Source organism: Ursus maritimus, unplaced genomic scaffold (assembly GCF_017311325.1).
Source record: "Ursus maritimus isolate PB19 unplaced genomic scaffold, ASM1731132v1 scaffold_2, whole genome shotgun sequence".
Lineage (NCBI taxonomy): Eukaryota > Metazoa > Chordata > Mammalia > Carnivora > Ursidae > Ursus > Ursus maritimus.
Genome location: NW_024424452.1, coordinates 43716682 through 43733288, shown reverse-complemented (window position 1 = coordinate 43733288; position 16607 = coordinate 43716682). Strand labels below are relative to the sequence as shown.

The following is a 16607-nucleotide window of genomic DNA, read 5'->3' as shown; positions in this document are numbered from 1 at the left end:
GTTCCAGGCTGCTCACAGGCAGAATTTGTCCAGAATGTACATTTAGACACGGAGTGACTGGAACTTTCCGGTGAGCTGATCCCGTCACTCTCCAAAGCTATTGTACCTATTTACGTATCATCCAGCAACCTGAGAGCTCCCTTTCCCCAGCCTTGCCAACTTTGGTGTTTTGAGACTTGGTGTATGTCCAACCCGATGTGTATAAAATCATATCTTACTGACTGCTGTTTTACTTTGCATTTCCCTGATTCCTTTCTGACTGCCCTCCATGACTTCCTTTGTGGCTTCTGGGGTATCAGATGAGCAGAAGTGGACAGGGGCAGGTTGGAGGTCACCCTTAAGCTCTCAAGGGTGCAGCCTGACACCTGCACGGGCCGAGAGCTCTCCGTGCATTCCCAGCCTCCTTCCCTTCCTGGAGGGTTTTGAGCACCCGTGCCAGGCCAGATACAGGCCCTGCAGGACTAATGAGCAAAGTGGGGAGGCCGCCCACGGTCACCGTCCCTGCCTAGTTCCATCTTGAGCTCTTCAGGCTCCTGTGAGGGGCAGGAGAAGGCTCCCTGGGTGCTCAGGCTGGTCTGTTATTCCCTAGGTCTCCAGCTGGGGAGGGCCAGCTCGGGGTGCTCTGGTGTCCACAGCTGCCTTGATTCCTCTGAGGACCTGCGAGTTCCCGGGGCGGGATCAGCCTTTGGAGTCCCCGCACTGCTCCTCCTTGGCACACCCCATACCCTGCACCTGTAGGAGGACATACCGTCCCGTCTGCTTGGCTCCTCTGTACTTGACACACTGACCACCAATGGGCCAAAAGAAGACAAGTTTGAAGGTCAGGGGACAGACATAATGGGAGGGTGGGGTGGGAGCAGGAAGTACAATTAACGTAGAAAGTTTGGGCTCCCAGGGCACCCTTGGCCTTGGGACCATAGGGACAAATACCAGGGCACAGGACTGAGGGCAGCGTCGAGCCATCACCCCTGCGGACCTTTGAATCGGGTCAGCTGGGATAAGGCAACAGCCCAAGACTTAAAATGCGGTGCGGGGAGTGAGCCAGGGTGGTGGGAGTGTGGGGGCCGGTGCCAGCTGCCATCTGAAAGAGACATTTCTAGCACAGAGGGATGACACTCGCTTGAGATCCTTTCCCATTTGAAAAGCATTAAAAAATCATAACCCGCAAGCCCAGAGGGCGAGCACTCTGACTTAACAACCCCTTTACTTTCTTTGGCAAAGCATTAAAGTCATTAACTTTCAGCGAGCAGGGAAAGCAGGTTCTTACTTAACTCGTATCTTCTGAAAAGTCTTAAAAATCAGCAGCGGTGAGACCTTGTCTCTCTCTGGCAGTGTTAAATCATAAAGCGCCACCCTGCCGCTCAGCAATGGGGCCTTTCTGTCAGGCTGGAGCTTAAGAAAAATGGAGCCTAGCAGGTGTCCTCTGCTCACAGGCGCCTCCCCGTTGGGGACCAGCTACAATCCTGACCCTCCGGCACGAGTTTCTGGGGCCCCTCCACCATCTGAATGCAGCCCTGTGTTTTCTGCTGCCCCCCTGGGAGGGAGCCCTCTATGCCAGCGGACTCCCAGCATCCCCCCGCCCACCCTGCGTGGCCACCCACTCGCCTTGCCCGCCTCTCTAAGCCTCCCCACGTGGACCCTGCACCTGACACAGACCCCAGTGGTTTTAATAACACCCATCTTTTGTATAATCCCTTAGGCTCTCCGACTGCGCCCTCAGCTTCCTGAATCTGACCAGACATCCTCCTCTTAGCTCTTCAGTCCGGCCAGTGCTGCTCATGAGATGTGTGCACTGCTTCGCGGCGGCACACCTGGGGGCGGGCACGTGCCCCGTATCCCCCACTAGCTGGGGCATCCCCTAGATTTATCCTGCCCAGTCCTTTGTCTCTGGGCAGACAGTTGGCCCCTTGTCACGTGTTTATCTAGCGCCATGTGTCAGGCATCGTGCTGGTCTTTAGACTCTGGTAGGAAAGAGAGACATTAAACGATGAGATGAATCATAGGTGGGCCAGGGCCTGCGAGGTAGAAGGACAGATGCTTTGGGAATATGTGTGAGTCTATGTGGGGGCGGTTGGAAACCTTTCCCCGGGAGATGGTGTTAAACTGAGGCCAGTGGGGGGTGGGAGTTGGGAGGTGGGCAGAGTTGGGGACAAATCCTTCCAGCAGTCTGCCCCAACTGTCATGTGGAGAGCACGGGATGCGTGGGCAGGACCGGGTCAGCTCAGCAGGCGGGCTGGTCCAAACCTCACACGTGCCCGCGGTCATCAGGCCTGCCCCTTGACCAGCTCCTGCGAGGCGATCCCTGAGCTCTTGGACATCCTGCCTGATAAGAGGGTCTCCGTGGACCTGAGAGCTGGGGCCAGGCAGACGGTCTGTGCTCACAGTGTGGCTGTGTACACGCCAGGCTCCTTGGGGCCATGCGGTGTCAAGGCTGACCTCTGGGGCTGGAGCCTGAGCAGCTAAGGTCAGTCTGGAAAGGGTGGGTGCCCATGGGACCCACCCAACAACAACCCGGGGTACCCAGGCTTGGAGGAACTGCACCCTCCGGCAGTATTTATCTGTTTCCACAATCGCTGGGAGCATTGTGTGTCCATGTGATGCCCCTGGAAGCCCGTGCCGGCTTCGCCTGGACTCTGCCCCATGCGCCCTTCCCCTTTGCTGATTGTCATTGTGTCCTCTCACCACAATGAGCCATCATGGAGAGTATGACAGCTCTTCTGTGAGTCCTTCTAGCGAGGGTGGTCTTGGGACCCCAACACGGGTAGAGCAGGGAGAACAAGGGCTATGGGGGAGGAAGGAAGGAGATGGAGGAAGGGACTGGATTCCTTGGGGCCTCACAGGTCATGGTCAAAAATGGCGTAGTTCTCCCTGCGGGCTTGATCCCAGTGTGGTTACTTTACGTACTTCTATTCTATGGCCTGAGGCTGCACCCAGCCCCAACTCGACCTCACAAAGGTGTCTACAGAAAACATGCATCATGCAAATTGGTGAATTTGCTTGGAGTGGGCTTGGGGAGCCCAACGGCATGTAGAACCCGCTGCAGGAGGTGAGGAGTGCCACCCAGCCGTGGGACAGCCACGCCGAGTACTCTCTGTATGTCCCACCTTGGGTCCGGAGCATAGATACAGGTAAGGAAGAGACAGGGCTGTTTTGAGTTGAAAGGTAGGGGGAGAATCCCAGAACTGTTTGCCTTACTGAATCCCACATATTGAAATCTCAGAGGTGACATCACCAATTTGTTTCATGATCACATAACCATGGTGACAGAATAAGTCAAGGGAAAAATAGGGTGAGAGAGTGGTTGAAGCAATTTAAGGAATTTATTGGCATGAAGGGTTCAGTTATCAAGGTTGCAAATAAGTCATCAACTTCAGGCGTGGACGTGCACCAAGTGTCTCTCAAATTTCTGCTTGCTTGGACAAGCATGCTGTCTTCTCAAGAGTCCGCCTTGAATCCATAATAGCCGGGGGAAAATTTAAAAGTAATGGAAGAAGTGCTCATATAACTCATTTCTCAATCGATAGGGGACGATAGTTTTGATGGTGCGGGAGGCTTGAGGCGGAAGCCTGTTGGGATGGTGGCCGGCCTGGCAGGTCAGCACTCCCAGGTCAGAGAGGCACTGTCCAAGTCTGGCAGGGGTGGGGAGCGGTGATCCCAGATCCCGGGGACGGCCTGTGAGTCTCAGTGCCTCGCTTCTGGGGGCACAGATGCTGCTGTGTACTTTCTAATGACAGCGAAGTCTCCTCTCTGCTCCCAAGAGACAAGCAGTTTATAGTTAGATAAACCCAGGTTTGAATCCTGTTCTAGCTGTGTGACTCAGTGTGCTGTTCAAACCCTCCGGGTCTCAGTTTACTCATACGTGTCCTGGGCAGTATAGCGAGGCCTTGTTTTAGGGTTGTTTTGAGGATTCAGTGAGATAATGTCTATCAAGTATTTGGCATAGAGCCTGGCGTGCATTAAGGGCTCGAATAACAACAACAAAAACAGAAAGGATAATAGAGTTTTTAATAAATCATCAGACACAAAAAGACATTTGCAAGGGCTCAGTGCCATTCACGTGGACCTCAAGATTGTCGTGCTGGGTGAGGACAAGGCCTGCTCTGAGGTGTGTAGTGGTGGACGGGACAGTGACCTCATCAAGCAGCCTCACTGTTCTCGACTTACATGCTTGGGCTGCGTTCTAAAGCACCGCCCGCAGCTCAGATGTGTTTTCAGTCGGTTGTTTATTGTCTGGCCTCGTAGGAGGATGGAGAGAGGGGATGTCGGAGGCTGAGTTGGTAAGACGGCCCTCGACACCAAGCTCCTTGAAGACAGACCGCCCCGTGTCGCTGGAGGCAGGGGAGGTCCCGGCAGGCGGGACGTATGGATGTGATCCTAGCTCCTTCCCTGCAAGTGTGAGGCACTGGGCAAGTCAGCCGGCTCGATGAACCGCGGTGTATCTATGAAAAGGGAAAAATACCTGATCTGCAGAGTGGCCGTAAGGATCAAATGACACAATGCGATGTACGTAAAAACACCTGCTATATGGGAGATGCGTCCTAAATATGACGACGGCAGCCGTGTAAGCAAACTAGTACAGTCACGGCCAAGCGTGAGACGCATTAGTGGTGACTGGTATTGTTTTGTGACAACGCGATCCCGTGAGACTGAATTAGTTTCCTTCTTGGAAAGAACGGCGACACAGTCGGCAGAAGGTTTGAGGCTTGGCCAATGAGTGCAGTTCATTCTGGGAAACAGTTTATGATTTGGATCAAATCCGGCCCCGTGATGTGCTCATCAGTTCCCTGGGAAGACCCAGGGGGTCTTGGGGGGCAGGTGGGGGTGCTGTGCACGAGGAGTGGGCTTCCTTCACCTGGGAAGGAGGGGTGATGAGCCGTCCCATGGGACAGGTCCCCGCGTGTTAGGAATGGCTGCAGGGGTGCTGGGGAGCCGAGCTCCAGGGAGGTGTGGGGAGTGGGCAGGACGCAGGCTGATCTCTGCAGCAGGAGGCTGTGTGCGGGGACGCAGGCCTGGGAGGCGGCCACGGGAGCTAGGGCCCGCAGAGCAGAAGAACCCTGTGCGTGCAGGCCGGGGTGAAGTGGAGGCGGAGGGACCGGGCCAGGGAGGGATGGTCTCAGACAGTGGCCGGTGCCCCTCCTGTCCTGATGCCGGTTGCTTGTGCATCGGAACAATTCTCTGGGAGAGGAACCAAGGAGGTGATGGCTGAACCCGAATGACATGGAGGGATGTCCATCGAACAGCCTCCACTCAGCAGGGAATTGAGGTCACACTGCAGAGAATACACGTGAATGGAACTTTAAGGTCATGGGGGTGCGAGTCCCTGTCACTGCAGCTGTGCCCCCAGCTGCCCATGGAGAACAAAACCCTCCTGAATGTTGGAAGTGAAGGGTGTCTGTCACCATCTTGAAAACCCGGTTAGAGGGGAGGGGCTGGAGCTGGGTACCGGGCAGTGCTTGAGAAGGTAAGAGTGTTTAATGGTGTTTGGTCCTTTCTCCCCTCTCAAGACGTGTGCACCCACGGGAGGGATTCCCAGGCACGTGCCCAGAGGAAAGGAAAGCTTATGGCTGCATCTGGTCTCATTGCTCTGATGCAGGCGTTCTCAACTGGGACCAATTTTGTCCTCCTGGAGGACATCCGGTGATGTCTGGGGACATTCTTGCTGTCACATTTCTTGGGGGGGGGCTGCTACTGGCATCTAGCGAGCAGAGGTCAGGGACGTTGCTAAACACCATACAGGACACAGGAGAGCCCCCCACAAAGAAGCCCCCAGCCCCAGATGCCAGCAGTGCTGAGGCTGACAGACCCCGGTGGGAGCCAGTGTGAAGGTTCTGTGTCGGGGGAGGTGGCTCGTTGGTCACACCTGTCACCTCAGTGAAGGTAGAATGGGGAGGGTCACAGCTAGCCTGTAACCCCTCGTTGGTGGCTGCGTACAGAGGACAAGGTGGTGAGCAGACAAAACATTTGGGGGTGGGAATGAGCCCAGAAGGAGCCTCAGGCTAACCTCCCAAGGTAGATGAAGCGTAAGGGCAGAGTTTTTCATTTCAAGTCAACTCTTACTTATTTAAAAACCGATTTCCTTAAGCACATAATTATATGTTTATTTCCCGGAGGAACTCTTGAGGCAGCGGAGATCTGCTTAAATTATGGGGACGGAGGCTGCACACAGGGCTCTAATGGGGTTAGAAAAATGTTCTGTCTCCTTTGAAGGAGCCTTGGGAGGAAGGGAAGGGCAGATTCCTCCCCTGCAGTGCAGAGGATGTGGGGAGGATGGAGCGCGGGGGAAGGGAGGGCGGTGAGTGTGCGCACTGGTGGTCCCACCTGGTGGGGCAGGATCAGAGCAGACGAATTCTGGGGTGCAGCTTCAAGCCTCCCGCCTCGCCTCTCGTTCCTACCCCGCTTCCTACCCTGCCTCTCGTTCCTACCCGGGTAGGCGGAGGGAGGGGCTGCAGGAAGTGGGCCATCCGCAGGCTTCCTGCCTTCACGCGCGCGCTCACACACACACACACACACACACACACACACACACACACACTCACACCCCCCTTTGGAAGGCTCTGGTTTGCATCAGCTAACAGTCTGGGATGCTTCCGGGGAGCACAGGTTGGGTGGGCAGGGTGGAAGGGGTGGGGGGCTTCAGTGCCTCCCTCCTGTCTCTGTGCTGCTTCCCAGTCTCTGTGGCAGCCCATGTGCCTGGCATTGGGGGCTCCTCATGCCCCCACCTGGCTGGGTGGTGGGGACCAAGGGAATAGGATGGAGAACTGAGTCCTCAGTTCTGACACCCCTCAGAGGCAAGGGGAAGGCGTCTTACGGCCTGTCCCCCTCCTGGAGACAAATGGTGAGACTCTGGCTGATCTGGTACGCTGTGAGAGTGTTGGACGGGGGTGGCGTTGGGTGGGCGGCTGTGGAAAGGAGAAAGATGTGTCAGCAGCAGGTGCCTCAGACCTGCCTCTGGCGTAGGCTACACAGGATGAGGGCCTCAGGGAGACCCTGGCCTCCTCCGTCTCCCCTGCACCTGGAATGCGCGTCTGTCATAGCGCCATTGTCTGGGGTTGGACCCTGTGTGCGCCCACGTCCTCCAAGAGGCTGTGAATCATCGCACTGGGCTGGGAAGCCTCCGCACCTAACAAAGCCCAGTACACACAGGCCCCCGGGCCGAGGTTCACGATGAATTTCTACCTTGTCCAGCCTGTCCTGCCACAGAACAGACCGAAGCTACAGCAAAAAGAGTCCGTCTGGCTGGTCTATCCCATCCCTCCTGCCTCTCAAAGCCTGAAGTGCGGTGCTGGGGCTGCTAGGACGGGATCCAGCTGGGGAGTGAAGCCACAGCTGAAACGTGGCCAAGAGTTGTGGGCCTCAGGGTCCTCGTTTACCCATCAAATATCGTCTCCGTACGAGCACCAGGCTGGCTCAGGTCCGGCCTCCCTCGGCCTGAGGCTGTCAGCAGCACTAAGGGGCGGCGGCTCAGGGGAGCTGAACAGCCCAAGGCTGGTGAGGGGTGGCCAGCCCTTGGAGTTGGAGATGGTGGTTATCTGTGAGCACAACACCCAGGCCTTCTCTGTCTTGAGAGGATGACACACGAGGGGCAGGGGGGCCTGGACTGGGGGGTTGTGTCCATCGGGCTCTTCTGGCCTCTTAGCATCAGAGATGTGGGGCTGCTGCGGATTTGTGCCCTTTTTGTTGACCAGCTCCCCCGGAGACACATCAAAGGTCATCAGAGAACACAGAGTCTCAGCGTCTTTAAGAGGCTGAAGGCCTGGCCCACTCTTCCGCTTTCTAGAAGTGTGGCCTTGGGCCTGAGCCTACCTCACCCAAAAAACAGGGACGGCCTTGCCGCCATTCCCAGGTCAGGGAGCTCGTATGAGGCTCAAATTAGTCGACGTGTGCGCATGCTTGGTAAACTGCAAGGTGCTATGCACTGTGGGCTGGTTCTTAGAAGTTATTTATTCAGGGGAGCAGCAGAAGGACCCCCTCTTCCCCCCTCGCCCCCAGTGCAGCTGCAGCCGTCTCCTCAGTCAGGACCTGCCTTAGGGAACGGCTCTATTCAGTCTCCTGAGTCAGCAGGAGTGGGAAGGCTTAGCGCTTTCCGTGCATGTCTGTGTCTCTGGCGCCCCTGAACACGGGGGTCAGGGCCCAGGGCCGCAGACAGGTGCTGAGGCTCTTTATTTAGTCCGCTGGTAGAACTGGAAGACGGCTTTCTCCTGCTCATAGGTCTCGATGGAGCCAGGTCGAAGGCGCCGGATTTCAGCGATGGCATCTCCCGCAGACAGGCCCCGCTCATTCACCAGGTAGCAGGCCAGCATGGTGCCAGTGCGGCCAAAGCCTAGGGTGCAGTGCACCCCCACGGCCTGGGAAGAGGGAGCTTGATGGGGTGGAGCCTGATGCCCTCCCAGCCCCTCCTGCCCCTCCCTTGGGCTGGTCCCAGTCTCCCTACAGCTGCTTCTTCTGGGTCAGGCCCAGGACCTCGAAGGTGTCTCAGGCTCTCAGGGGCTCTCGAGAAGTGACATCAAAGTCAGGGGTGGGCTGTCGTGTACCTGGTGGCTTGGAGGCCACCAATCACCTCCCATATAGTTGGCTCCTGGCCTGTACCCCTGCCTCCCAGTGCAGAAGCCACTGGCCACACAAGGCCACGGAGTGCCCGAGAGGCTGCTAGTCCAAATTGAGATATGAGGTAAAATACAACCAGGTTTTGAAGACGTGGTACAAAAAAGAATAAAAACACGTCATTTAGCATTTATATTGATTATAGGTTGAAACGATAATACTTTTGACTTACTCGGTTAAGCTCTATTGTCAAAACGAGTTTCCCCTGATTCTAACTTGCCTTTTCGAAATGAGGCCCCAGGGTATTTGGACAGCGCGAGGCTCCGGGGAGCGCTCCACAGCCTCTGCCTTCCACCCTTCTCCCCCCGCCACACTGGCGGCTTCCCTGCCGCCTCCCCCACCGCCCGGCTCCCGGTTTCACGTCCGGTCCCCGCGGGGGCCCTCTCCGCTCCCGGAGCCCGGCCAGGTCCCTCCCGGCCCGCCCTGTCCCCGTCCTGTCTGACCCCGGCAGGCCCCGCCCCGCCCGCCGCGTCCCCGCCCGCTGACCTCCCCGCGCGCGTTGGCCTCGTCCACGATCCGCACGAAGCGGTCGATCTGCTCGGGGCCCGGAGGGCAGAAGTCCGGGATGCGCAGCCGGTGCAGCGTGAGGCCGGGGCAGCTGTCGCTGTGCGGGGGCCCGCGCTCCGTCAGGGACACCAGGTGCCGCACGCCCTGGTCCAGCAGGAACTGGTAGTGCGCGGGGAGCCTCGGCAGCGCCAGCCCCGCCAGCCGGCCCGGGAGCACCCACGAGAAGTTGGGGGGCTGCACGCCCATGGCCGCTGCAGAACACGCCACCGCACCGCCCCCTCGTGCCCCGCACCGCCCCTCGTGCCCCGCACCGCCCCCTCGTGCCCCGCACCGCCCCCTCGTCCCCCGCGCGTCCGGGCCCGGCGCCACCTACCCGCGCCCCCGCCCTGGGACCACGTGGGCTCCGCGCCCCGCCCGGCGACGCCCCGCTCCGCCGCGGGGATTGGCTGAGCCGCCTCAGGGGCGGGGCTGGAGCACCGAATCCCGGGGCTCTGAGTGACAAGACGGGCGCAGGTATCCGGCCCCGGTCCGGGGCAGCGCACTCGTTGATTGGTTAAATCGTCAGTACTGGGCGGGATTACCCCAGCGGTGCGCACGGGGATTGGTGGAGGTACCCAAACAGCCGGGGGGCAAATCCAGAGGGAAGGATGAATTGCCCGGTGCTGACGAGGCAACCCGGGGTCGGGCTCTGCTGCTCCCTGGCGGCCGGTGGCGGTTATTACACCAGTGTCCACTGCCTCTGCTGTCCCAGGGCCTGGCCTCCTGGGGTCTGACTTTCCTCACCGTGGACTCCCAAGGGTTCCGCCTCGGGGGAGGAACCTCCTCTACGGTAACTGACTGGTCCTTATCAGTGACTTGGGGAACTTGTCCCGTAGGGGCGATCGCCGCTGTGCCAAAGGACTATTCTATTTTCCACTGATGGGATTATTCAAAAATACTGGGCAGCCATCTGCTGCCCTGAAGTCCTACCCAGGGTAGTAATTATAGTCCAGGGATAATAACCACCCACGACATAAGAATGATCGTTCATTGAGCATTTGCTATATGCCAGGCACTATTCTTAGCCCTTTACCTGTGTTAACCGATTTAATTGCCGCAATAATCTTATGAGGCAGTTAATCTAATTAACCCTACATTACAGATGAGGAAACTGAGGCTCCAGAGAGGTTCAGGAACTTGAGCGAGGTGACTCATGGTCTGGGGATTTGAACCCGGACAGCCTGGCTCCCGCATCTTTAACGCCCAGTATTGTTTCCTGCAGTTAAATGGAAGGATGCTGCCTCTTCACGTGGCCGTCCTCACACTCCCAAATGCCATCCGTGTTAAACAGCTGAAGGATTTCTTAATTTCTCTTAATATTTCGTGACTTCCAGGCTCTCTGAGTCACCCTCCGGTGGGGAGACCAGAGTTCACCAGTGTTGTTAGTAGAGACCTAGCTCTGAACACAGTGTCTTGGCTGTGATCGGACCCGTCTGTATCCTCCTTTGAACAATGTGCTTCTAGTGATGCAGATTAATTATAATTATGAAAATAGTTAACCCTTGTTGAATTTGCCTATGTATGAGGCCCTCCGCCAAGTGCTTTCTGGAAGAACTACATGTGGATGGTATTGCTGTGTCTTTTTTGTACACACGTAATCTGAGGCTTTGGCAAGTTGGTTAACTCGGCCAAGGACACGCAACTAGTATGTGGCTGGGCTGGCTGAGCCAAGGCCTCTCTGAGTCCAAGCCCAGGGCACTTAGCCGTAAAGATGTACTTCCCTTGAGACACATTTGGCCATTTAAACCTCTGGTTCCAGTAAAATGGAAATTTCTTCCTCCGAGTTCGGAGGCTTCTCTGACCCTGTGGAAAATCCACTTACCAGTTACCCAGACAAGGCTGAAACATTGCCTCCACCCACCCTTGCCAGGAGCCAGCAGCTGCGTGATGCCCCCTCTCCTCCCCTTCCCTGCAATCTGAGCCTTGGGGTGGCCCTTCCTATTGGCACTCCAGTTTCCCACCGACTCCTGATCAATCTTCTTGCCCATCTGCATCCATTCCTTCCCTCCTTGCCTGCTGTGGCTCCCCAGGGCTTCTGACAGCACTGACTCTGGAGACAAGACTCGGCATGCGCTCCTTTCATGTTGAACCTTTCTTGGTACCTTTGTCTTGCTCTCCTTTCTTTGCTGCCTTCACTCATCAGACAAAAACTTCCCACATCACTCCCTACACCCTATGCCCCTTCCTTGCTTCTTTGAGATCTACCTCAAAGCCTATCTTCTTCATAGGGAAGACATTTCTGGGGGCGGGGGACAGAGATTCTCTTTTCCCCTTAGCCCTTAACAGTGACTCTCCGCTTGTGCTTGTCTCTGCAGGGACAGGAGTGCGTCCTTCCACCTGCTTGGACCTCCTTACAGAAAGTTTAGTTGGCTCCCTCTGTAGCAATTCCCTTCTTCTCTACAGCTGTGCCTCTCCCTTCCAACAGAGGCTGGGTGAAAAGGGCCCAGCATCCTTGCCTTGGGCTGTGTCCTAAGGTCAAGGGTGCTATATAATTTTTTGTCTTGAGCCTGGAGAGTCTCGAATTGAAAGGAAAGCCCCTCTGTGATGGTTTTTTGGCTCAGACCTCTGTGACTTAACCGTGTCAGCGCCCTGTACCCCCCCCCCCTCAACTCAACACCGATCTTCCTTTCCTTTCTCCTCTGTAAAGCGTTACCTGACCCTCAGGAAGATTTAGGCTTTTTCTGTGCTCACTTCTCACCTTGTATAAATATGTGCTCCCGGGAAGCAGTTATTTTATTGGATTGGGTTACCTCTTTGTGTAGGAACCACAAGTCTAATACACGGTGCTCAAAAATGTTAAAGGAGCCAATGAATGGGAAAAAAAAAAAAAAAGGAATGTATAGGCGAGACTGTGAATGCACATTTCTGGGGTGTATGCGAGTGTCCAGGACTAAGGGACGGCGCGCGGTGTGTCACTCTTCAGTGCGTGAGCCTGTGGACCACGTTGGGTACCGCGCAGCACCTTCTCAACGGGCACTTTTTACCTGTCTGTGCTTTAAGGAGAGGATGAGTGTGTCAGTATGATCCTGGCTAAGTCCAATTACTGTTTTTGTAAAAAGGGATAAACAAGCCTTGCTCTTGCCGAGCTCCTCCTCCATCGTTTGCGTGTATGTGGTTGCAGGTGTACGCAAACGCGTGTGTGTTGACACCGACGGTGAGCTAAGTAATAAGCTTAATTTCCCCGACTTGGAGGAATTTACAACATACTTGGGAGGATTTAGACTCCAATGTAATTGTTCTTATAACATATAATAAAGCACTAAATTACTCATCAAAGACAATCAGGTAATATATATTAAAAAGTTAATTGTGCAGTAAAAATAACACATGCTAAAGAAGTTGGTGGGGGAAAGATAAGCTGGGGTTAGAACCACCAGAAAAGTCCTCCGAAGACAGGAGCCTTCCTGTCTTCTGGTTGTTCTCTCCATCGTGAAACAGTAGAAGTAACTCTCCTTGACAAGCTCAACAGAACAGTTTTGGGGCATCCTAGTTCCCCCTACCCCAGTCCATAAACATGTTTGGACCTACTTCTGTTTCACATTGAGGTCCCAGTTCCCAGACTGGCTCGATACCAGTGGTAGTTAGACTCTGAAGCCAGAGTCAGAGAATTCCTTGCTCCAAGCCGGCCTCTGTGTCCCATCAAGGCAAAGGATTGCTTGGGGTTGTGTTCCTGGGGCCCTTGGACTGCAGTCAGAATTCTCAGTGTCTTAACTATGCTGATCTTTCTTTGTGTGAACACGTTTCACACCTGGAACCTGATGATTTGGAAATTGGATATAGGAAGGGGTGGTGTGATGTCAACGTCCAAGATGGCGCCAGTGAACCACCTCCTGCCTTGTCTGGTCCTTTCCTACACTGATAGATGTGTAACCACCAAATATGGTGGATGTGATGGCATGTGACTTCTTAAGTTAAGTCATAAAAGACCTTGTGTTTTTTTCTTGGAGAAGCCAGCCGCCGTGTTGTGAGGACACTCAAGGACCTTCGTGGAGAGATCTGTGTGGTGAGGACCTGAGCCTTCATACCAATGTCGCGCGAGGGAGCAAGCTATTTTGGAATAGCCCCATTAAGACTTCAGTTGGCCAGCATTTTGACAGTAACCTCACGGATTCCCTAAGCCAGAACCACTCAGCTAAGCTGCTCTTGAATTCCTAACCCACAGAAACTATGAGATGATAATTATTTATTATTTTAAGCCATCAAATTTTGGGGTAATTTTTATGCAGTGACAGATAACTGATACGAGGAGGATATTCAGAAGAAAGGAGGAGAGATAATTTCTAATCAACTCAAGAAGTGAAATAAAATCAGCTTTGCTTTTGCAAGAGAAGGTTATACCATAAACAGCTGTGGTCCAAGTGTGTGTACATTTGTTGGGGATGAGGTGCTGTGATAGGTCAACGCAAAGTTCCCACATTTGTAGAACCATGCTGTATAGAGGATCGGGGCAGACAGCTTGACCGTGGGTGTTGTGTGTGTGTGTGTGTGTGTGTGTGTGTGTGTGTGTGGTGTTGGAGCTATGGGGGTTTATGTAGTATTCATATAGTGAGGGATGATATACAAATTATTTAATAACTGCCGTGGCACGGGAACTAGGCAATCAGCACGGACCCCCCACCCATCAGTTCCATTGCTGTAAACCAAGAGTGGAGCCATCCTGCCGTCCCTCGGTCGCACATCAGCATTGAGTGTGGAGGCTTCCACGTGATCTGGGTGTGGCCAGATTACCTTGGACACTTTAATATAGGTCTTTCCACAAGATGGCACTGATAGCTTTTCCTTGTTTCTCGTTGTCGTCTTGTTGAAAAATTTGTGATTTGTACCCTGTTACGGAACATTCCATGACAGAAATCTCACAATTTACCAGTTGATGCCTTGTATTTCCGACAATTCTATCACCTTCGTGGCACTTTAATTTTTCCCTTTAGACCATTGCAGGAGCACATGGGTTCTCCACGTCAGGATGCTGGGGGTGCGCCTTAGAGCGGCAGCTGTGATTAGGGGAGCTGGAGATGGGAAGGGCCTGTGGCCGGGCTGCGGCTTTTGCAAAGCCATCAACCCTGAGCAGGGGAGAGCAGAGTTAGAGAAGAGGGCACACTCAGGGCTAAGAGCCACGTGCGTGATGGAAGCCCTTCTGGCTAGCTCTCTCACGTCCACTGTTCACGCTACTATGGCTGTGGCGTTGCCTGAGCCCAAGAGGAAGAAACTACTGAACATCTCAACCTTGCAGTTTTCATGGAATAATTGTCAAAATTGGAAGGAACCTCAGAGATCTCCTGGCCTCACCTCTCTGTTTCTAGGTGAGGAAATTAATGGTCACTCAGGTGGTCCAGACTGGGACCCAATCCATTCTATCAAAAGTCACTGGGTCATTAAATGGTGTAGCTATACCAAGTTACTTAAAATTTCTAGGTCTCCGTTTCCTCGCCTGCAATAATACAGATCACCAAGGAGCACGGAGAGGGCTGAACGAGGAATGTGTGGAGCACCTAGCAGAATGCTGGCGCACCCCTGGGGCTCACGACACGGGGGCTGCTCCTTCCACCACCATCATCACAGGATGGTCTGGAGCCTGATGAGAATAAACGGAGGATTACACTTACGCTGAAGTATCTCCAGTGTGAGATGGGCACTCACAGGATGCTGTGGTTGGCAGAACTCTAAGACGGCTCCAGAGGCGCACAGCCTTCGGTGCAAGGATATGGCTCTCAGGATTATGTTACGTTACTAGGCCAAAGGGGGCCCATGGCATGGTGGCCTCCAGGAGCTGAGAGTGGTCCCCAGCTGACAGCTACCAAGAAAGCTGGGACTTCAGTCCTACAACTGCCAGGAAGTGAATTCTGTGTCTGAACGAGCTTGGAAAGGGCCCCTCCAGTGAGAGTTGTAGCCCGTCTGGTGTCTTAATTTCAGCCTGATGAGACCCTGAGCAGGGGATCTCGCTAAACAGTAGTCGGACTTCTGACCTATGGAACTGTGAGATAATGAGCGGACATTTCTTTGCTAAGTTTGTGGCAATTTGTTATGTAGCAATAGACAAGGAACACAGAGGCCCTCTTTTCTTTCTTTCTTTCTTTCTTTCTTTCTTTCTTTCTTTCTTTCTTTCTTTCTTTCTTCTTTTCTTTTCTTTCTTTCTTTCTTTCTTTCTTTCTTTCTTTCTTTCTTTCTTACTTACTATGCTGGTTGCAGTACTCTATCTTTGAGGTTTCTGAATCGCTGTCTTATTTCTTGTGTCTTTCCGCCTTGTTTTAAGTCTTCCAGTGCCCCAAACTGTACACTGGGCAGGTCCGTTCCAGTGCAGAGGCAGCAAATACAGTGAATCAAGGGAGCTCAGGAGTGGTCAATATCTTACTCCTTCTGGTCACCTGACCAACCTCCTGGCTGTTCTTCTGACTGCTTTTAGACCCGTCCTTCGCAAAGCGTAACCCACAGTCGAGCAGCCTTGGCATCAGCTGGGGGCTTTGAGACATGCAGGGTCTCAGGCCCTGCCCCAGACCTGTGGGATCCGCCGGCGGTTCACTTGCACAGCTATGCCTGAGAAGCCCTGGTGTAAGGCCCCGTTGTCCTGCAGCTCTGTCCCCCCTTCTGCCCGACAGCCTTTGGCAGCACCTGCAACACGACCTCAAGAGGCCACATGTAGGTGTCTCCTCTCTCGAGTGGAGGAGCTTGGCTGAGCAGGGCTGTGGCCAGAGGAACCTGCCAGCACACACAGAGGCCTAAAGGCCTGGGTCGAAGCCCGAGGTCATTTAGAAACACCCGACAGTCCCTGATTGAGACGGTTTATTGCTTTATCTACAAGTTAGGAAGATGTCCAAGAAAAATATGCTTAGATGTACATTGTGACTTTCCTGTTTTTGTTCCAAGGAAGGGCTTGGTTCTCAGATTTCCTTTCTGGAGGAATTCTTGAAACATCATTTTCCACTCTCTCCACCTATGAAGCACATTCCGGGCATGGCAGAAATTGCCTGATGTCTCATCCTCCAATTTAAGCGCCCCCAGCCTCCCTGCAGGTTAGGGGAAAGGGGAAGGAGCCATGGACCACCCCCTGTCCCATCCCCCAGCCCCCCAGCAGACCTTCTTCCCACCCAGACCCCATCTCTGTGGCATCTTCTAAGGGTCTGTCACCTCCATGGCTGTCTGAACTGGCCTCCGCCATCCCAGCCTCTATGCTTTTGCCCTCTGCGCAGCTGCGGTGACTTTCACAGAACACAGATCCTACCTCCAGTTCCCTGGTAACTCCTTACTGCCTTCAAGACAAAACATCCCAACATTTGTAGACTGGCGTAGAAAGCTCTCCGGATGAGGTCTCTTGCTAATATATATATACAAAAAAGGAAAATGATTACCTATCACCTAATCCTATTAGTTGGTATTCCAAGAGAAGCCACTCTATGTTTTCCGAGCATAAAGAGAAGCAATATAAGGGCATTAGAAGTTTGCATACCTGTGGGGTGGGCCATGGT

The 16607-nt window shown here is 54.2% G+C and overlaps 1 protein-coding gene across 1 annotated transcript; it reads right to left on the bottom strand.

Moving 5' to 3' along the window:
• Positions 1-7923: 7923 nt before the first annotated feature.
• Positions 7924-9465, bottom strand: DUSP23 (dual specificity phosphatase 23). The gene is made up of 3 exons (XM_040634578.1): positions 9446-9465; positions 9088-9386; positions 7924-8345 (listed from the first exon to the last, which is right to left on the bottom strand). The coding sequence occupies exons 2-3, from the start codon at positions 9352-9354 to the stop codon at positions 8160-8162; spliced, it is 453 nt and encodes a 150-aa protein (XP_040490512.1). The 5' UTR covers positions 9355-9386; positions 9446-9465; the 3' UTR covers positions 7924-8159.
• Between the last annotated feature and the right edge of the window lie 7142 nt (positions 9466-16607).